The 22,752-nt window shown below is 43.8% G+C and overlaps 1 protein-coding gene across 2 annotated transcripts in view; it reads left to right on the top strand.

The window, feature by feature from the left end:
* SYTL3 (synaptotagmin like 3) overlaps nt 1-22,752 on the top strand; it is an 81,783-nt gene that overhangs the window by 53,411 nt on the left and 5,620 nt on the right. For both annotated transcript variants that reach the window (XM_019630771.1, XM_019630772.1), the window contains exons 9-12: nt 4,465-4,599; nt 15,730-15,908; nt 20,062-20,164; nt 22,233-22,403. In XM_019630771.1, coding sequence (XP_019486316.1) covers nt 4,465-4,599; nt 15,730-15,908; nt 20,062-20,164; nt 22,233-22,403 — 588 coding nt within the window. The remainder of the gene's footprint in view (nt 1-4,464; nt 4,600-15,729; nt 15,909-20,061; nt 20,165-22,232; nt 22,404-22,752) is intronic.

Below are 22,752 nucleotides of genomic sequence, written 5' to 3' on the forward strand. Positions count from 1 at the left end.
CTATCTGAAGTGTACCTGGCGTATAAGACGACCCCCCACTTGGAGGCATATTTTTCAGGGCCAAAAAATCGTCTTATACGCCGGAAAATACGGTACTTACCACATTGAAGTCTTACAAAAGTCTCGAGAAGGGTCTTACTCCCATGATAAAGATCTAGAACCTGAGCTTTAGTAAGAGGTTAACCAACTTGTCTAGCATCACATAGCTCGTAGAAGGCGGAGCCAGGAGCAAAGCCCAGGTTTGGATGAGCCTTAATTCTGAATTCCCAACCTCTTCATTATATGCCCTGCATAAGGAGGACAGGTGAGGCCCACGGAGGGAAAAGGTTCAGGAGGGTGATTCCGGAAGCACAAATCATTCTCTTCCTCGCCTGGGTGGGACAAAGCCTCTGTAATGCTAACACTGACGAGGGGTTAAGGACGTACCAGGCCCTCTCTCAGTGGAAAGCCCTAACAGGTGTTTAACTCTTACAATCCTTTAACCCTGAGGGGTCTGGGCTGTTACTGGCCCCATTAAAGGTGAGGACACTGGGGCAGAGACGACCGAGAGGGTGACGTGGCGGGAAGTGGCCTGCTGCATAGGCCACACCTGTCATGCCTGCTAGCAGAGGCGCCAGTGAAGTTTGTAGACCCATCCGCACCTTTCCCAGTTTTGACGCCATATGCCATGTGGTGGGACATCCCAGGCATCCACAGGCTTAGCTTTTGGCTTTCGGAAGCTGATGTAAGTGGCATCTGTGGCGTTTGCTGTCCCTGCTCTATGTGCTCCTGGAACGAGCCTGCTGGCACCTGCAAGGTTGTCGGATGCGACGAGGGAGTTAGGGGTGGAAGTGGGAGGGGGGCAGGAGGGGCCATGGCTACAGAGTCCCCATGTGTAGGGGACCGTCCTTGCGTGCCCACTTAGCGGCCATGTTCTTGGCAGGACGTGCGCACCACTTTTTGCAGGCCTCTCTCCCCACCTTACCTGAAGGGGATGTGGCTGCCTTCAGGAGCAGTTTAGCCCGTGTGCTCAGCAATCATGGCATGATCTATAAATGCTAAGTAACTATTGGGTTGACGTATAAAGAGTATACCTTTAAATAGGACATTTGTCAGACTGCAATTACACATGCTTTAGCTGGTGAGCGCCCCCCAAATTACACTCACGTCTCATCTGAACACTGTGGAGTTTCTTGCCAATGTCAGGCTCACAACACAGTGCCTTTGGAAGTCAGGGACGTCGGCGTCCACTTTGCAGGTGGCTACGCTGAGGTGCAGAAATAGTAGATTACTTGCTTAAAGCCACATGGGGATTCTGGGGTGTTAACAGAGAACACAACTCTGGACAGCTTCCATGCCAAGCTTGACTGTGTGTTCCAAAAATGCCCCTGCAAAGACCCTCACTTAAGCAGCTGGGCCAGGCTCTTCAAGAAGTGACTTTTCTTACCTCTCCTTTGAGATTTCATGTGCATTTCAGTGGGATTTTACTGTACATCTTATTAATGTGTGCTTGACCTATGTTGGCCATAAAAACACACACCTTTTCACCAGGAAGGGACATAAAAAGCTGTTAGGAGGGGCTATCTGTGAGGAGAAGGACTGAGGGCAGAGGTGGAGATGGAGACTTCATGTCATTCTGTGCCCTCTTGTGCTGTGTGATGTTTTTCATGGACGCCTGAGGTCTAAAGCCACAGCCCGCCCAGGGCCTGGCGCTCCCCGGACATCGCCTTCCCCACCTGCTGGTCATACTGCAAAAGCTGAGCAGCAGAGAAGGAAGGCAGCAGCGACGGGCTCCACCCATTAAAGCACTTGGTCCTCTCCCTCAGGCTGAAGGGCCGGTGACGCTTCCAATGGTCCCGGGAGAGGGGGGTCTACTCTTTAGCTGGGCTTTAACATTGCTCAGACCATGTATTCTTGGCCCAGCCCAGCCTGGGTGTTTTTCTGATACCCAAGTGAGTGTTTATGATACAAGGCAACCCTCAGACGCAGTCTCAGAGGCCATGGGGGTTCCTCTTCTTTCTCTTATCTAAGATCAGCAAAAATTCCACACACACGTATTGCATGGTTCCATTATATGATCAAACCAAACCTAATGTTTATTGATCTTTTGGTATATGATAGTAAGTTTAGCGCTTTGCAGAATAGACCTCATTCAGGGTAATTATTTTCTCTGCGATCTGGCCCAAAGTAGGTAGTTATTGAAATACTTAAAACTCACAGGGGAAAGAAAATGACCATGTCAATGGCATCGGTAAGCTGCTATTTGCATCTTGATGCCCTTGAATAAGGCACTGAACCGACAAAGTCATCCATGCCCTTCAGGATTTACTGGGAAAGAGGTGACGCAAAATTTCAAGTTGGATTCCTTGGTCAATCAAAATAAGCATGTTCTTCAGAGTAAGATCAACTTTGTTATAATTTCAAAATATTTATATTTGCATTTAAGTTTCATTAAAGGCTTCCCAGAAGCATAGTGTTCCCTGGCTATGAATGTGACAAGCCATGTGATCGTTATTATAAAGATAGTTCTGTTGTTCCTGTTCAGAACTTTGTGTCATCAATTTCTTTTTTTTTTTAATTCAAAAACAATGTTGCCTTAAAGAAGACTGAATTCAACAGTTATGTATTGAGTATCTTGGAGGTACAAACCTTCATATTAATATGAGTTCCATTTTGTTCTTTCTCTTGGGGTCTAAGAAGCATGCACAAGGGTGACCTGGGGTGGCCTCTTGGGGTACACACTCATTTTACAAAAATGGCAGCATGTCACATACCCACTTTTGTAATTTACTTTTTAAAGAAAATCTAACATGTTTTAATTCTTTCCACATCAAACATTACATATTATCATTTTCAACAGCTACTTTTTAGGGCTTTTAATTCATGTTGCCAAATTGCCCTCCTCTGAGGTCGACTCAGTTTATACACCCACTAGAAGAGGAGTAGCCTGTTTGTCAGCACTCCTGCCAACACTAAACTTTATACTTTTTATTTTAATATTTGCTAATTTGAGAGGCAACTAATTTTTTTTTTTTTTGCATTTCTTTGATTTTAGGTGAGCCTTTTCCTCATACTCTTCTCCTCTTTGAACACCCTTCATTCTTGAAGTCCTCCCGTTGGATCCGTGTCCCTTCTAGCCCTCTGCCTCCTCCCATGTCTCTGAGCTACCTGTGCTCTGGACAACCTCACACATCACTTTGTGTGCGTGATCTCAGGTCAGGTCTCTGCCTGGCCTCTTGAGCCTGTAGCTGCGTTGGTCTCTAGCAGGTCTAGGAATGTGCTCTGAACTTGACCGTCATGATAGCCCCTCAACTCAGGTGCCTTACCTGTGGGTCTTTGCCCAGCCAGCCTTCAACACCTCACTCAAGTCATATTCCCACTAAAGATCATTCCAGATGTCCATTGCTGGCATAAACTCTCTCCTGTGTACCAGGGACTTGGCTCGTGCCTTGATTTTAATCGTGTGTCTATTTCCTACTAACCAGGGAGACCTTGGAGATACAATGATACAGATTTGTGTCTTCTCCTCTCTCTCCTTCCTCTTTCCAGCCCAGGACGTAAGAGTGGTGGATGGGATACAGTATTGTTTAACAAATGTTTGATGGGATTGAGTTGATGTTCTGGGGACTGAAGGCAAAAATAATAATTTGGAGGTAGTCATGCTTTTCATTTGTTCTCTGAAATTCTCACTTAGTTTTTTATTCCTAAAAATTATGACTATAGTGTGACTGTTATAATTTCCTCTTCGAACCCAGCATCAAAAAAAACAAAAAAGGCTCGATTCAGAAACTTTGTATTTTCAGCTAGAAAGAGGTTTTCCCACTTTGCCAGCTGTGTTTATTGTTCTGTACTAGCACTGTCCAATAGAATTTTTCAACCATGGCCACATGTGGCTACTGAGTACTTGAAGTGTGTCTAATGCAACCAAGGAGCTGAATTTATTAATGTTATTTCATTTCAATTAAGTGGGACTTGAATTTAAATAGCCACATGTGACCAGTGGCTACCATATTGGAAAGCACAGCTGTATACATTATAGAGGAAGTACTCACTTCTTATAAACAGTATTTTTATAAGATTTAGAGATGTATTTTGATATTTCCTTTTTTTTATGAGCACATTAGAGCTAAAACTCTGCCTGTCAGATGAATATTGTATTTCATATGATTAAATGATCTTTTAAGAAAAGATCATTTTGAAGGCCAAAATGTGGACTTCAATTTCTTTAAGACTTTTACTAACCCATAAGTAACCCACCCATCACTGTTCATGACTGTCCCAAAGCTTGGTGATATCTGCCTCGGGGGGGTCCCCCGCGGGTGTGTGTATACGTTTACACACCCAGAAGTGTGCCTCTTACACCTGGAAGTTTGCATATTAGTGCCATCAGGTAATAGATGCAGGCTATACTAGCTGGAGTCACCACAATTTGAACAATCAAACTGGGGTGCAGACTATTTTATTAACTTTTGTTTCCTTTTCCAGAAAGTCAGTGCACCAGATATCCTGCAACCCCACAATTCAAACAGTCCCAAACGCCCTACTAACCCTGTTTTGAAGCAAGCAGCTCTCTCATCCCATCCAGCGCCCACCACTTTATTCTCAGGAGGCTTGAGACAGGTGAGTCTCCGTCTCATACCCTTGACACGTGAGGGGTGGTTGTCATCATGAGGTCAAATTGGGTTGGTCGGCAACGGTAGGAGTGAATGCTGTCTTGTGGGATAAACGGGAGCATGACGATAGAGCTTAGAGGTAATATTTTACTTAGATTGGGAGCTGGGGAAAATCTTGCTCTCCTTGATGGTGGTTCTTTTTTACAACTTCTTACTGAGAACATTTTTACATATACATAGAGTAACCAATAATAAATAATGGTGTCTTTGGATGAGAACTTTTTCATTTTGACGAAGTTTAATTTATCAGATTTTTCTTTGATGGTTATTTCTCTGTCTTGGCGACTCGCAAGTCATGAAGATATTCTCTTATGTTTCCTTCTGGAAGCATTATAAAAGTTTAACCTTTATGTGTAGGTCTTGATCCAGCTCATTAATTTTTGTGACTGGTGTAAGATAGATATTCAGGTTCACTTTTTTTCTATATGGATACCCAGTTCTTCCAGCTCCATTTGTTTTAAAAGACTCCTATCTCTCCATTGACCCAGGTGTCTTTGTTGCAAAGGGTGTGGGTCTTTCTCTGGGTTTTCTCTTCTGCTCCACTGACCTCTTTGTCTGTCCTTATGCCAATTCCACACTGTCTTGATTACTAGCAATTTCTTGGAAGTCTTGAAGTCAGGTAGTTAAAGTCATCCAACTTCGTAATTCTTTTCCAAGATTATTTTGTGATGTTTTAAATGTAACGTCTACTTATAGGGAGGCCTTTTATTTACTCATTTTCTTATTCAAAAACATTAAATGAATGCTTACTTTAAAATTGTGATACATGGTATAATAGATGCTTGGATAAGGGGCCATGAGGCCTCAATTACAGTCATAGCTCTTTAATGAAATGATCTTAAATAATCACAAAAACTTTAAACTTTAGAGTCCTTATCAAGTATCAAAGTTCTTTTTACTTCACTGGATTGCTTTGAGAATCAAATTGCTTTGAGAAACACTGGTCAAGCCCTGACAACTTCATACTGGAGTAAACTGTGTCATTTGTTAAGAATTCTTGAACAGCCTAGAGCTGTGTCGTCTAATCTAGTAGCCATTAGTCTCATGTGGCTATTGAGCCCTTGAGGTGTGGCTGGTCCAAACTGAGGTCTTCTGAGAGTATAAAATACACACTGGATTTTAAGTATAAAAAATATGAAGACTTAAGTATGAAAAAAATGTAAAATGTCTCAGCAACTTTTATAGTAATTTTTGTTGAAATCATAGTATTTTTGATATATTCATATTTCATTAATAAAATATACTATTAACATTATTTTCTATTTTTTTTAAATGTGACTCTTGGAGATTTTTAAATGACATATTTGGCTCACCTTGTACTTCTATCGGACAGCACCAGTGTGGGTGCTAAGACTGTGTTTTAAGCAACACGTGCAGTAGAAGCGCTCCCCCAGGGTTCTCTGGAACAGTATCCAAAATGTGTTTGTGCCTCTGTGCACTTTCTTGGGACCAGGTTCATCTCTTAAATGCAAATGCAAATGGGGTTCACACAAATCCTCTGGTGGGTCCCTCCCAACTCCTGCTGAATGCAGCCATCTGCTCTGGGGCACAGAGCTGGGCAAATTCCTGGCTGCGGAGGCCCAGCCTGTTTCTTGGATGCCCGAAGGTTGTGGGCGTCTGGGAGGACCCTATCAGGGTATTTCAGGGAGCTGGTGTTGGAGGGTGGTTCAGCACCTTGCTTCAGGACTAGGTGTTGATTATACTTGACAATAGTTCAAAAAGGACAAAATACTGAGGAAACACTTCCTTGAGGTCCAGGTAGGAAAAGGTGACTCCAGAACTTTCTCTCCTAGGGTTGAAGCTTGTAGCGGGTTTGAAACAGGCCTCTGGGGGGCTTTCCCCAGACGCACCACAAGTCTTGCCTCTGCTCCAGGTGACAAAGGACCCCAAGGAATCCAGTCAGCTTGAGCCTTGATGAGGCTGATCCCAGAGGCTAAACCTTCCAAGAGCGCCAAGAAGCAGCTTTCCCTGAACTGCCCAGGGTCCCACTCAACTGGACTCAAGCTCCTTCAAGGACCAGAGCCATGAAAGTATGCCCAGCAACCAACACATAGGCAGACTCAGGCTAGGACCCACCCCACAAACGGTCCATGAGGCTCTACATGAGCTACCCGCCGTCCCACCTGCTACCACCTTCCCTCCCTGTTCGCTCCACTCACGGGCCTCTCGCTGGCCCTGGAACAAGTCAAACTCACGCCTGTCTTGGGGCATTTCTGTGGCTGGTCCCTCTCCCAGGCGTCAAGCTCATTCACTTCCTTCCTTCGCGTCTCTGCTGCAAGGTCACCTTCCCAAGGAGGTCTGCCTATTGCCTTGTTCTGCACCCCCATTGCCCTTACCTGCCCCATATCTATTCATACATAAGCTTATCACCTTCTACAGCTATACAATTGGCTTATCTGTTGTGTATTGTCTATTGTAATTCCTAAGAACCCAGAGCAGTGCCTGATACTTAAATAGCACCCAATAAATATTTGAACGATTGGATTAATCCTTGTCATAGCTATCTTTTTTTTTTTTTAAGTTGACCCATGCTGCCACCTGTTGGCAGCTCAGCGGCAGGTCAGCTCGGGCCATCGAACTGCTGTTGCTCAGAGCTCAAACTCTTGAGTGAGCTCTTAACCAATTGAGCCACTCGGCCGGCCCTATAGCTATCATTTTTTTTTTTTAAGATTTTTATTGGTGAATTGGGGGGTTGGGAACAGTGCTGGGGAATTGGGGGAAGGGGGACAGACAAGTTGCTGTCGTTTTGTTCTTCAGTCTAGTTGTGGAGGATGTTGCTTCACTGGCCCAAGTTGGCACCATCATTGCGCTCTTCCCAGATGAGGCAGATCAGTCGCCGGCTTCTGGACGGCCGCTCACTGCGGCTGTTGGCCGCTCACGCTGGCTGCTGGCTACACACGGTAGCCCATGGCAACCCACCTGCCATCGCCGGCGACTCACGGCAGCCCAGCTCCAGGTTGAGCTGTTGTTCAGCATCTTAGCTGTAGAGGGCAGTGTCACTGGCCCTCATATGTGGGATCCGAACCGGGGCCTTCTGGCATCCCAAGCGAGTTCTTAACCATCGTGCCACTCGGCCGGCCCTAGCTATCATTTTTTGAAAGACTACTATGCACTAACTACTGAGCTAGGTATTTCACTTCTCAATCGTTCTGACAACGATCTTGTCAATGGATGTTATTATTCCATTTCACAAATATGAAAACTGAGGTTCACAGCGGGTAACTGCAGAACTCTGATTCTGCCCCCAGGGGCCGTGCGTGTCAAAGCCCAGGCTTTCTCTACCATCGCTCAGGAGTGGTTGACCTCTTAAACTGAGTGGTTTTCCTGACCCCATCCCTAATCCAGCCTCACTCATTTGCAGTTGACCCACACCTGGAAAGCCTTGGCGTCAGGGGGAATGATACTAGGGTAAGGGGATGCAGGTGAGTGTACTTATCTCACTCAGACTCTGTTTCTTAGGATAGTTTCTCCAAACCACAGTGCAAACTCAGTAAGACTTTGTTATCCCTTTCTTTTAAAGTTTTTTCTGAGTTGTGCCCTGAAGATTTATCATCATGAGACGGAATTATTATGTGTTTAATCCTAACCTGTTCCCTTTAGACCCAAACTGTGTTTGTTAGAGGAAACTAAACTCTCACAAAGCAAATAACCAGTCATTGTTTTCTTGCCCAAAGACGTAGCCTATCACTAGAGACATTTATATTCTCTGAGAAACGACGTTGGGACTAGAAAAAGCTTTTACAAAAGTGGAACTATAAATCGGCAATAAATAGGGGAAACACTCAACCTCCCAAGTAGTTAAATCAGTGGAAAATTAAAGCAAGCCCTACATGGGGGACCGTTTTAGCAAATTTTAACAATGACACAATACAGCTCAGTGTCGTCAAGGGTGTGGGCAGTAGGCATTCCCATAAACTGCTGAGGGTAGTTAGCAATATATATCATAAAATGCATGTTCTCTTTAATCCAACAATTTCAGTTACAGGAAACATTCTTTAAAAATTATCATGAATATACACGCCAAAAATGTGTATACATGGATGTTCAGGGCAGCATTGTTTATAATTGTTTTAATTTTGAAAAATTGGAAATAACTTCGAAAACGGACGAAACTTTCTTCTACCCTTCTATGTTCTTTCAGCTGGTCTAATAATTAAATCTACATGAGATAGATTAACAAGAGAAGATAACCAAATTTAATTATGTGCATATGTATGGGAACCCCACATACATGAAAGAGTCAGAGCCCTCACATCCATGAGAGGTTCAGAGACAGAGAGGGAAAATGAGGCGCACATGACATCCTGAGCGAAGGTGAGGTAAGGAACCTTCAGGTTCAAAGGGAGGGGAGGTCGGTGCAAGAGGAGAAGACCAGATGCTCAGTGATTAGTAATTTGCCCTGCCCTATAGATAGGCCAAAATGTTCTCTCTCTCTCTCTTTTTTAAGCTTTACTGGGGAACAGTGTGTTTTTCCCAGGACCCATCAGCTCCAAGTCTAGTTGCTGCTTTCAATCTAGTTGCAGGGGGGTGCAGCCCACCATCCCATGTGGGAGTCAAACCAGCAGCCTTGTTATTAAGAGCACGCGCTATCACCAACTGAGCCATCTGGCTGCCCGTTGGCAGCTCAGCTGCAGCTCAGCTTGGGCGCAGCTCACTGGCCCATGTGGGAATTGAACAGTAGACCCTGTTGCTCAGAGCTCGCCCTCTAACCAACTGAGCCACCAGGCCGGCCTAAGGTTATCTCACTTAATTTCTTATTATAGACAAGGCCCCTGATTTAAATTATTCTAGGTAGTTAAGAGAGGCAGAAGTTTCTCTTGAGCCTGCAGAGTCTCCGTTGCCTTTAGCTCAAAATAATCCACATGCTACAGAGGCCTAACTTGGACAGTTTGGACCCCTACATAACCAAAATGTTCAAAATATGGCAACTGTTGAATAAATTTTGGTACATTTATTCAGAAGAATACCTTGCAGTATTAAAAATAATGTATTTGAAGAATATTAATATGGAAAACATAAGTTTACAAAATAATATTGTAGTAGCACATATTTATGAAAATTAAGTGATCGTACTGTAGACATTGCAGAACAACTGAAAGGATTATATCAAAATCTTGACCTTAGAATGGCGGGATTATGCTTTTTTTCTGAAAAAAAATTTTTTTTGGCTTATCTGTGTTTTCTGTATTTTCTTCATAAAATGTAATATTTTGTGGGAATAAAAAACCCAATTTGCTTAAAAACAAAACAAAACAACCCCAATCATCAGAGGGAATTAGAGCTTGGAAGAGGCAAGAAATATGTAGCTAAGTTTTTAGCATTTCTATGGACGAAAAAAAAATCATATGAAAGATCCTGTCTGGTTTTTAATTTTATTTACACTTAAGTATTTTAATAAATCTAAGAAGGAAAGCATTTATATCAATATTTTCATGCAGTTTGCATTTTCCCTGCCAGTGAAGACGTGATTGGTGGGGCTGACCGACCACATGATTACCCATTGGAGCTCCCAAAACTTATACAGCAGCAGGAGATTGGCATAAGTTTGAGGGAGACCAGATTTTTAATCACTGAAGGAGTAAAACCCCAACTTCCCAGTTGTTTCTTTTAAACATAAAATGCAGGACATTATTGTGACATTTGGGTCACTTCTAAGTAGGAACTTTGCCCCATCAATCACACAGAGCATACTGAGTTTTGGGAAGCCTCCATTTTTCTTCATTTTTTAATTTTTCTGGCTGCGTTGAGTTTTTTTTTTTTTTTAAGAATTTTTATTGGGGAATTGGGGGATGGGAACAGTGCTGGGGAATTGGGGGAAGGGGAACAGAAAAGTTGCTGTCCTTTTGTTCTTCAGTCTAGTTGTGGAGGACATCACTTCACTGGCCCAAGTTGGCACCATCATTACGCTCTTCCCGGCTGAGGCAGATCAGTCGCCGGCTTCTGGACGGCCGCTCACAGCGGCTGCTGGCTACACACGGTAGCTCATGGCAACCCACTGCAGCAGGGGCTGCAGCCCACGCCAGTTGCTGGCAACTCTCGGCAGCCCAGCTCCAGGTTGAGCTGTTGTTCAGCATCTTAGCTGTGGAGGGCAGTGTCACTGACCCTCATATGTGGGATCCGAGCTGGGGCCCTCTGGCGTCCCAAGCCAGCTCTAAACCAATGCGCCACTCGGCCGACCCTTTTTTTTTTTTTTAGCTGAGCCATCCTGCCACCTGTTGGCAGCTCAGCTCAGGCCAAAAATTGAACCAGCAACCCTGTTGCTCAGAGCTCTGCATTGACTTTTTTAAGAGTACCCTATTTAGCTATCTACCCATATTGTATTTTTATTCAAGAGAACAGAATAAAAAAAGGAGGAATATATGATTACTTATTCATCCAATGGAAAATTGTTTGGGAGTGACAGTCAATGAACTAAAACCATGCATGACCACCTAGATGCATTTAAAAAACATAATATCAAGAGAAAGTAAGTGGGGCGGCCAGTTAGCTCAGTTGGTTAGAGCGCAGTGCTCATAACACCAAGGTTGCCGGTTCAATTCCCACATGGGCCACTGAGTTGCGCCCTCCACAAATAGATTGAAGCAACTACTTGACTTGGAGCTGATGGGTCCTGGAAAAACACACTGTTCCCCAATAAACGAAAGAGAGAGGGGGGGGAGGAGAGAGAGAGAGAGAGAGAGAGAGAGAGAGAGAGAGAGGAAGTTACAGAAAATTTTGAAACATCATTTACTCAGGGACAGGAATGGGAGGGGACTGGACAAGGAAGGACACTGCCAAGGTCCTGGTTTTGTTTTTGTTTTGTTTTTTGAAGGTGAGTGGTGAGTACATGGATGTTCATTTTATAATTATTACTTAACTGTACTTATCCATTATATGTAACTTTTAATATAGTATCTATTTTACAGTAAAAAAATTTAAAAAGCAGAAAGAAAAGAAAAACAAAGGAAATGATTTGCTCAGCTTACAAAGGACAGCCACATTGTTTGGCATTTTCAAAGGTTCATAAATTGAGTCTGCACAGGCATGGTTCTCAGCCTTTTTATATGCACTAATTGAGCCTCCTTCGAATTCTATGAAATAGATTTTCATTTTACAAATGAGGAAACTGAGGCTATGGAGCATAAGGAAACTGCTCAAGGTCACACAGCCATAAGTGTCAGGGCCCAGCGCCGGAAGTCTGTCTGGTGTCATGGCCGCCATCTGAGCCAGTCTGCAGTAATGCCCTCGGCCTGCACTGGCTGATTAGGACTGATTTTTATTTTTATTTTTATTTTTTTAGTATAGCTGGGGTTTCAGTTGACTCCTCGCTTTCTACCTTTATAAAATAAAAGGGCATTGGGCCTGGCTTGCGGTCACAGTAGATAACTTGTGACCTTCAGAGGTCACCACATGCTTGCCGCCTGCCTTGGGTTGTTCTTTGCTCTTGCTCAGATTTACTTTTCTTTCAAACCCAGACAGCACCAGTGGCGCTAATGAAAGTCAGGCTGAGTTCTTAGTTGCTCTTTTGGGCAGGACCCGTTGTCTTCATTTGCTGCTCAAAGTTTCGACTTGCTGGAAAATTGTGTTCTGGCTTACAGGAAAGATAGAACCAGAAAACCCTCCCAGGCCAATGGTGGTAGAGAGCCATGGGGTTATCTCAGAAGGAATGCGATTGACCGAAGGGCGTGCTCTGCTGTCCTTTCCTTATCTGAGGCTGTACTTTCCCGGGCTAAGTAGGTTGCAGCAGTTGAATTACTCAGAGATACTACCATCTGTTGAATTAAAGACCCAGGTCCACTTCCAGCTCTCCTCCTGATTTGCTGTGCAATTTTTGGGTGGGTCTCAACCTGTGTTGACCTCTGCTTATCTACTTATAAAATGAAGGCTGAGTAATTAAGTGCTTCCTGCATGCTTTAGAATCATGGGTGCCACGCTGGATAAGCCAGCAGCATACCTTCTCCACACCGCACCTGAACAGCTGCACACACAGTAGGGCAGACCGGATGCCCAGTGTGAGTGCACAGAGATTCGGTCTGCCCTACTGTGTCACCAACTCCAAACGCACCCCCACAGTGCCAACAGACCTGACCCTGATGTGTTTCTCTGGGTAACTCAGTTTCCTGCTCTCAACCACCATTTCGCATCTTCTGCTGACTTTCCAAACCTCTTTTCAAACCTTCTTCCCCACACTTCCCCCTGATTCTCAACAAACTTACTCCCTTCCTTACTCTACAAGAAAAAGTAGAATCAGCTTGGAATTCTCTAATCTTCCTGATGCCAAAATTAACATCCCATTGTCTGCACCCAATTTACTCTCCTTTCCCCGCCAAACAGAAGAAGCCAATTGCCCAGCGATACTTACTTGGGGTCCCATCCTCCTCCTCTATTGAAGGTAACATGTCTTTTTTGCCTCTGCGTTTAAGATTTTTCTCATTGTCTTTGATTTTCAGCAATTTTATTATGATATGCCTCCATGTAGTTTTATTTTAAAAATATTTTTGCTCTGGAATCTGTGGCTAAGTGACTTAACTAAAGTTATAACATTTAGGACTACCACCCAAGTTCTCACTTCAATTCTATTGCTCCTTTAGGCACAAGGCAGCACAACCCATTATGCCATAACATTTACATAGAGAACTTTTAAAATCAAAATACCACAAATGCTGTGTTTATTCGCTTCCTAAATACTCACCGAGGATTTACCGTGAGCCCGGTACTGAGCTGGGTGCTGGAGATACGATCGCGTAGAAGTGTGCAGATCCCTGCCTTCATGGAGTTTCCGGTAAAATAGAGAGATGGACGTCATCTTCCCTCTGAGAGAACGCTCCTGTGCGTCCAGCAGACAGCTTGAACGCAGGCACATAGTCTTTATCCATCTGGTATTGAGCTCATTCAAAGCTGGGTTTCAATCTTTGTGAGATCAGGTCCGTTTCCAGTTGACTCTTACTCCGAGGAAGAAAGACTTTGAGGGGTCCCAACTGAAAAGTCTGGAGGTTACCAAGCCCTTCCCCTGTGGTGGGCTTGAACTCCAATTCTATTTCTCTCTAGTAAAATATGAAAGCATTTTTAAGCTTCTCAGCCTCTCAGGGGCAGCTTCCAATCCAGAAAATACCTTGAGGGGGGAAAGCAGTGACCAGTGTCACTCTCACTTAGTGTGTTTCCCCTTGCTTTGGGAATGTCTCAAATTCGTGGTGCCTTCACAGCCTTGGAGGCTCGCTCGGCGTCTGCTCCACATAGCCACTGGGGCAGCTTGGCTTCGTCTTCTGTCTGTGCTGCTTCCATGTGGACAAATGCCTCAAAGGGGAACGCAGCTCACGAGGTTAGGCTCACCTCACTGTGCTGCTTCTCTTCAGCCGCCTGGACCCTTGCTCCCTGGCTGTCTTGGTATCTCCACAATGCTTTGACGCGGTTTGTTTGTCGTTGAATTCCGTTCTCTATTTGTTTCTTGGCAGAAGAGTTGGTGCGAGCCGGAAGTGAAATCCCATGATGAATGCCGGTTTAATTATCAGAACTTTTTAGCACCTCCATTCATTCACCTTGTTCTTCTCTCAAGCAGCTCACGCCTTTTGCCAAACTTTCCTATCCATCAGCTGCTATCTTCACACTTTTGAAAACTCACTTGTTCGTGCTGACTCACCGCCCCATGCCTTTTTGAGTCTGTAAAATTAAAAAATATTGTTTTCCATTCTAACAGATATGTGAGTGCTGGCAGATTACATTTTTCAGAGCCAGGGACTAGGTGTGGTGGAGGTGGTTGTATTCTTGGCATTAGTTAGTTCAGGTTCGGGTCCCTCTCTAATGAGTTCTTGGTTTGGTTTTTATCTTTCTCTAGTGAGAGAGAAAGCCCCAGGCTTGCTTCTCAGTTTCTTTCCAGGATGTTTTACAGTGTGGAGGAACTAAGTGGGAATTAGAAGTCAAAATCATTTAAGATTCCCTATTTCTATAGTCAGCACTGAAATTGATTGCATGCAAACGGTGGCAAATATTTAAGCAAATTTAAAAGCGATTAGGCAGTTTGTTTTGTCTTCCAGGCACAGGCATTTCATGCTACCTATCTACATCATCTAAGCTTAGAATGCCCTAACTTATGATGGCAGTTTTGTTTCTCATTATTGGTACCCACAAAAATATAAACACAATTTATAGATGTCTTTGCATACTTAACATACTTTATTCCTTTCGCTCCTCACCATAGCCCTATGAGACCTGTATTAATTTTTCCATTTAGACTTTGACACAGCTAATGAGTAGCAGAACCAGAACCTGAACCCAGCTCTCTCTGAGTCCCACTTACAGGCACTTAGCCCCCGCATGATGCTGCTTTCTAGTGGCTATTCCTGCCATGGGTATTATCTGCCTCCAGAGAGTTATCTTTGCAGACTTGCACAGGAGACAGTCCACTTCATCCCAAGTGATTTGTGTTAAAGAATAAGATTGTGTAACCTTTATTATGAGGCAAAGACCATATCTGGGCAATATAGGACCTTCTGAGGATTCCACATCTTGTTCGGTCAGAATATGTGGCAACTTATTTTGGCAAATTACAAGCTGGTGCATTCTTTTGTTGTTGTTGTTTTAGATTTTTATTGGGGAATTGGGGAAGGAAAATGTTGTGTTTTTCGAAGACCCATCAGCTCCAAGTCAAGTTGTTGTCCTTCGATCTTTGTTGTGGATGGCGCAAACTCAGCTCCAAGTCCAGTTGCCACTCTAGTCACTCTAGTTGCGGGGGTTACGCAGCCCACCATCCCATGTGGGAGTCGAACTGGCAACCTTGTTGTTAAGAACACGCACTCTAACCAACTGAGCCACCCAGCCGCCCATCGGCAGCTCACAGCTGCTCAGCTCAAGGTGCCATGTTCAATTTTAGTTGCCGGGGGCATAGCCCACCATCCCATGCGGAAGTCGAACCAGCAACGCTGTTGTTAAGAGCACACACTCTAACCAACTGAGCCACCCGGCCGGCCCCAAGTGGGTGTATTCTTAATGTGAGTCAGGGTGCATATTCTGTGTGAATTTTGATTTATCTGATGTCTTGAAATCAAAACTGCAAAAGAATTGATTAACTGTAATTTATTATATCTGTCACTCTTGATTTCAGGGAAGTTTAATTAGCATTAACAGCACTTGTACAGAGATGGGCAATTTTGACAACGCTAATGTCACTGGAGAAATAGAACTTGCCATTCGTTATTGCTTCAAAACCTATTCTTTGGAAATATGTATCGAGGCCTGTAGGAATCTTGCCTATGGAGAGGATAAGAAGAAAAAGTGCAATCCGTAAGTTTCTTTTTCTGTTTTGACATAAGATGATAGACATGCTGATTCTAAGTTTATATGGAAAAGTAAAAGTCCAAGAGTAACCAAGACAATTGTAAAAAATAAGTAAACAAAATAGAAGACTGTGTCAAGAATTATTATAGCCCTGTAGTAATTCCAATAATGTGTTATTGATGCAAGAATAGACAAGCAGGTCAATAGAGCAGAATCAAAAGTCCAAATATAGACCGTAGCATATATGGGAATGTATATAATCAAGGGGTTATTTTAAATCAATGCGGATGAACTTCAATAAATAGTATTGGAATATTTGACTTCCCATACAGGAAAAATAAAATTACAATCCTGTCTCACACAATCCATAAACAGATTAAAATTTTTTTCCAACAGATAAATGTGAGATGGTATCTCATTATTATTTTAACATGTATTTCCCTGATTACTAACAAAGACAAACAACGTTTCATATACACTTTAGCCACTTAGGATTTCCCTTCTGGGAACTTCCTGTCATCTGAAAGATTGCGACAGAGTAGGAAGCATCAAGAACCCATCTCCCCACATAGACAACAACTACACTGTCAGTATCTGTCTGATGTAACTATTTTGGAACTCTGGAGTCTTTGAAGGCTTGCAACTTCCAGGGGGAGACTTGGATGGTAAATTGGGGTTAATATCGGTCAATCTAAGCTCTTAGAACAGTAGCAGATACCCGTCCTCCACCCCCAACCCCTTGGCAGTCAGCTGTGCATGTGTTCCTACAGCAGCTTGCACACAGCTTTGCAGGAGCCTGTCCTCCAAATATCAGGGATCTCTTCTCTGATTGCTGATTGCTGCTTCTGATCACAGAGGTACAAAAAGGCTTGCAGCCATTGTGGTTGCGTCTCAACCGGTTGCTGCAATCCCCTCCCCCTCCGGCTGATGTGATTTCCAGGGGGCTTAAAGGACCAGTGCCCTTATTTGTCTCCCTTTTTCAATTTTCTATTTTTCCCCTTTGGAAGCTAGATACTATAGACTAGGATATTCAAAAGTAACTGCATGTGCAAGGAAAATGTGAAAGTGACTATGCGTGCCCAGGGAAAGGCTCAGAATAAACATGAGAAGACCTTAAGTTTACACTTCAGGCTGATCCTTGGCACAGCATCAATAAACAAAATGATAACAAAAACCCCCAGCAAACCCTGGGGATGGAGAGAATCTGATTTCCAGAGTTAACACACTGTTACACACCAATGTCCAGTGTGCAACAAAAATTACAAAGCATATAAAGAAACAGGAAAGTATGGCCCATTCAAAGGGGAAAAAAAATAAATCAACAGAAACTGTCCCCCCAAAAGATCTGATGGCTGGTTTACTAGATAAAGACTTTAAAACATTGTCTTAAAGTTGCTCAAAGAGAGTCAAGAAAATGATGTATGAATAAAGCGGAATTATCAATACCTAATAGAAATAGAAATACCTAACAGAGACAGAAAACCTAAAAAGGAACCAAAAAGAAATTCTGGAGCTGAAAGCTATAATAGCTGAAATGAAAGATTCACTAGAGGGATTTAAAGGCAGATGTGACAGGTAGAAGAAAAAATTAGTGGATTTAAAGATAGGACAATGGAATTTATTGAGTCTGAGGAATAGAAAGAAAAAAGATTGAAGAAAAGCAAACAGAACCTAAGGGACCTAATGGGGCAGCATCAAGTGAGAGTCTCAGAAGGAGGAGAGAGAGAAAGGGGAGGTGAGGTGAGAGAGAGAGAGAGAGAGAGACAGACAGAGAGAGAGAGAGAGAGAGAGAGAGAGAGAGAGAGAGAGAGAGGCAGAGAGAGTATTTGCAGAAATAACAGCTGAAAACTTGTCAAATTTGATGACATACATGAATATATACATCAAAGAAGCCCACGTCAAGACACATTATAAACAAACTTTTGAAAGACCAAGAGAATCTTGAAAGCAGTAAGAGAGAAGTGAACCATCACACACAAAGAAGCCTCAATAAGATCCTCAGCAGATTTCTCAGCAGAAACTTTAAAGGCCAGAAGGCCAATATATTCAAAATGCTATAAGAATGAAAACCTGTCAACCAAGAATCCTGTAATCAGCAAAACTGTTCTTCAGAAGTGGGGGAGAAATTAAGACATTCTCAGATAAACAAAAACTGAGTGTGTTACCACGAGACCTGCCCTATAAGAAATGCTCAAGGAAGTGTTATGGGGTGAAATGAAAGGACACTAGACAGTAACTCAAAGACATGTGAAGAAATAAAGATCTCAATAAAGGTAAAAACACAGGCAATTGTTAAAGCTAGTATTATTGAAACAATTGTATGTAATTCCACTTCTTGTTTTTTACATTGTAGAGACTAATGTATTAAAAAAATATTAGTCCCTTATTATTATAACTTTTCTTTGTAACTTCACAGTAGGTTTTTGACATAATTTAAGAGACTCACATTTTAAAGAATTAGTTTGTGTTTTTGGTTATGCCATGTATAATGATGTAATTGTGTGACATCAATGGAAAGAGGTGAAGATGGAGCTGAAAAGGAGCAGATTTTGTGAATATTACTGAAGTTAAGAGGAGATAAATTCAAATTAGTGTGTTATAACTTTAGGATACTAAATGTAATCCTCTTGGTAATCACAAAGAAAATAGTTATAGGACATACACAAAAGGACATGAGAAAGGAATTTGAACATTTCACCACAAAAAAAATCACTAAACACGAAAGAATACAGTAATGCAAGAAATGAGGAACACAAACGCTATAAGGCAGCTAGAAACATAACGAATGACAGACGTCCTTCCTTATCAGTGATTATTTTAAATGCAAATGAATTAGACTCCAATCAAAAGACAGAAATTAGCAGAATGGATAAAAACATAAGCTCCAACTCTGTGTTCTCTACAAGAGACTCACCATAGATCCAAAGACACAAATATTAATAGAAGATATTCCATGCAAATAGTAACCAAAAAGACAGCAGGGGTGGCTATATTAATATCAGACAAAATAGACTTTAAATCAAAAAGGTTACAAAAGAAAAAGGACATTATATATTAATCAAAGACTTAATATAGCAAGAAAAAATTATAAATGTCTGTGCACCTAATAACAGACCATCAAGACATGTGAAACAAAAGTTGACATAATTGAAGGGAGAAAGTTCTACAATAGTACTTGGAGATATTAATACCCCACTTTCAATAATAGCTAGAACAACCTGTCAGAAAATAAGTCAGGAAATGGAGGACTTAACACAATCAACCAACTTGATACACGGGCGTGTATTTCACTATAACGCTTTAAGCTCTGCAGGTATATTTTATACAGCCCATTCTACCTGTGTGAGAACTGATGATGATCAGCAACTTAAGAGTAAATGAGCATTGAGGAATTGGTGACAGTGAGCCTGGGTGCTTTTCCAAGACGTTTGACGGACAGAGAAGAAGAGGCGGGAGACGGGAGCATCAGGAGGGAGGGGGACTGTTCTCTTTGGCTCTGGGAGAGCTGCGCCTGTCCTAGCCTGTGGGGATCGGGCCTGGGCAAGCTGCGTCATTGCCATCAATAAAGCTGCGAGAGGAGCCAGGAAGGGCAGTCTTGGGACCTGAGCGGAGGGACCAACCTAGAACAGGGTTTCAGGGGATGGGCAGAGCGCTGGTGGAGAGATTGCCTCTCTCATGATGCTTCTGCCAGCTGAGCTGCGGCCTCCAGACTCAGTGGAGAGGGCTCCTGAGTGCCGGTCCTCAGCAGTCAGGAGGCCAGGCTTGGAGGCCCGTAGGGAAGAGCCAAGTGTGAGGCATACACTTTCCGTGTCCACTTGTGTGTGTGTGTGTGTGTGTGTGTGTGCGGGGGGGAGGTTGGGGGGAAGTGATAGGTGCAAAGAGGACAAGCTGGCACATGGCCTCCCACCGTGGGGCCCCAAGATGGCAGCTGATGAGCAATGTAGATTCCAGGGGTGGTGGCCAGAGACTGTGTAAGCAGGAGCTGTGTACCCAGCACTGTCACTGTTCACTGTCAGTGGTGGCCACTGAGTCCTTTCAATCAACCTCCAATTCCGCCGGAAGCAGGGCAAGGAAATCGCTGATGTGTGATTCTCGTCCTCCTGACCTTGCATGCACGCCTCTGAACTTGCACCTTGTCCTGCCTGCATTTGGCTCCTAGGTATGTGAAGACCTATCTGCTGCCTGACAGATCCTCCCAGGGAAAACGCAAGAGTGGAGTCCAAAAGAACACGGTGGACCCAACCTTTCAGGAGACCTTGAAGGTACTTGCTGGGCAAATATTTATGTGTTGAGTCTCCCCGTCCTGGGCGGGGCACAGAGGGTCGAAGTCCAGCAGATGGTTCTTCCAAACGCTTGAGTCAGTTAAATATAAAGGCAGACACTTATGCATTTCTGCAGGGCTCTGTCAATCAGTGGCGAGTGGTAGAAAATAAATTCCAGCCTTTGTACGGGAAAAGTGCCGAGTCAGCCAGACTTGAGAATGGCTTTTGATGAATGATTTCCAAGAAAATGGTGAAAAGGAGCCTGGCTGCCTCTCAATTTTTAAACTCGGTTTGTCCTGTTGAATTTTTATAACTGTCAAGGAAGTATTCTCAAGCAGGGCATCCTATAAATTAAACTCCTGGGCTACTATCTTTGTAAAAATGCACCTTTGTTATATATCTGCATACCCAGGTTTCTTATTTTAAGAAAAAAAAATTAGTCATTTTATGAAAACATTTTATAGAGGAATTGTTTGCGTTTCCCTTTTTCGGTGCTAAGAAACATGACTTGTTGGTTGAGGGCAGAGATGTGGAGGGGCTGCCTCACGCTGGGATTTAGCAGGGAGAGTTGGAGGTGATGTCTGGTGTTGTAGAAAGCTCGGAGTGGGAGGCCCTGAGCTGGAAGCAGTCCAGGCTCTCGGAGATGTTTCCAGTCATGGCTAGCCCAGGGATCCCGGTGTCAGGCTGTAAAGGAGAGAGCTTTGTTTGACTTCCTTGGTGAGAGGGGGCATTTGGGGACTCCCAGCAAAGGGCCATCTGGGCAGCTGGCACAAGGGTCCCATTGGTGTAATAAAAATGGCCATTGTTTTCTGTGCCCCTACTCTGGCTAGGTATTAGAAACCTCACTTACCAATGGGGAAACTGAGGCTTAGATAACCCACCATGGACTAGCTCGCAGTCCTCAAAATTGATGTGCATAGGAATCCCCAAGGGATTTAAAAATTAAAAATAAAGTGGATTCTGATTCAGCTAGGGCGTGCAGGGCCTGAGACGCTGCTGGTCTGGGACTGCTCCAGTAAGTAGCAAGTCGCGAGCGACTGGTCGTCAGATGGCTTTGGTCACATACCTGCTAAAAGAACTTTGAAAAGCCTTTTGCCCTCACACATTATAAGCTGATATCAAAATTGCTCATAAATTTATTATTTTTTTTTAAGAATTTTTTTTAAATTGGGGAATTGGGGAGATGGAAACAGTGCTCGGAAATTGGGGGAAGGGGAACAGACAAGTTGCTGTCCTTTTGTTCTTCAGTCTAGTTGTGGAGGACGTTGCCTCACTGGCCCAAGTTGGCACCATCATTGCACTCTTCCCAGGCGAGGCAGATCAGTCCCCAGCTTCTGGACGGCCGCTCACTGCGGCTGCTGGCTGCTCACGCTGGCTGCTGGCTACACACGGTAGCCCATGGCAACCCACTGCCACAGGGGCTGCAGCCTACGGCCGTTGCTAGCAACTCATGGCAGCCCAGCTCCAGGTTGAGCTGTTGTTCAGCATCTTAGCTGTAGAAGGTGGTATCACTGGCCCTCATATGTGGGATCCGAATTGGGGCCCAGTGGCGTCCCAAGCCAGTTCTTATCCAACGCGCCATTGGGCCGGCCCTCATAAATTTAATTAAGGTATTTTGTACTACACAGAGGTAGGTAGATATTTCACATTTTATGAAATAAGGTAAAATTGAGGATTGACTATATTTTAGAGAAATATTCAATTATAGAAATTGATTTTTAAAGCTTACCTTATTTACAATACATGCAGAATCTCAAATAAATCACCTAAAATTTTTATCCAGTGGTTTTATCCAGTATATTGTGAATATTTTGGATTTCGAATTACCCTTTTGTTTATCACGTTGGAGGCTCGTACAACCTGGGGCAAGACACCAGAGTCAGATTCGGGGTGTAAGAAACATCTTTTGCCAGTTTTGAGAAAAGTGCTTGTGACAGTTGAAGAACTAGAAATTGATCCTGTTTTGTGAGCAGAACGCTCCTGGAACATCTTCCAGTACTTCCGTCCCTGGGGCCCGGACGTGTGGCCCTGGGAGCCCAGGCTGACCAGCTCTGTTCCGCCTTTGCAGTACCAGGTGGAGCCTGCCCAGCTGGTGACCCGGCGACTGCAGGTGTCCGTGTGGCACCTGGGCACACTCGCCCGGAGGGTGTTTCTTGGAGAAGTGATCATTCCTCTGGCCACGTGGGACTTTGAAGATAGCACAACACAGTTCTTCCGCTGGTATCCGCTCCGGGCCAAGGTGATGTCTGGCTTGGGGCTGAGTGACTCCACCGCCACCATGAGCATTTTTCAAAGGGATCCGAGAAAAGGGCACCTACCTGGGAAACCTTGGACCCAAGACAACCGTGGGCTCTTGCCAGGCCATGACTGTTACATAGGAACTTCCCAGGAAGAAAAGGCCCAGCATCAGGCTCTCCTGGTGGGGTTCTGCGGAGGGATTTTTACCTGCTCGGGTTTGTTCAAGGGCCGCAATAGTCCAATTCTCAGTGTAGCCTAGACGCCAGCCTGGGTCCGGTGGGGTGTTCAACTCTCCTGTGCTGGCCTTGTAGCTCTGCACCCCTTCCCCAAATTCAGGGTCACTTGGTGTC

Source organism: Hipposideros armiger, unplaced genomic scaffold, assembly GCF_001890085.2.
Source record: "Hipposideros armiger isolate ML-2016 unplaced genomic scaffold, ASM189008v1 scaffold_940, whole genome shotgun sequence".
Taxonomy (NCBI): domain Eukaryota; kingdom Metazoa; phylum Chordata; class Mammalia; order Chiroptera; family Hipposideridae; genus Hipposideros; species Hipposideros armiger.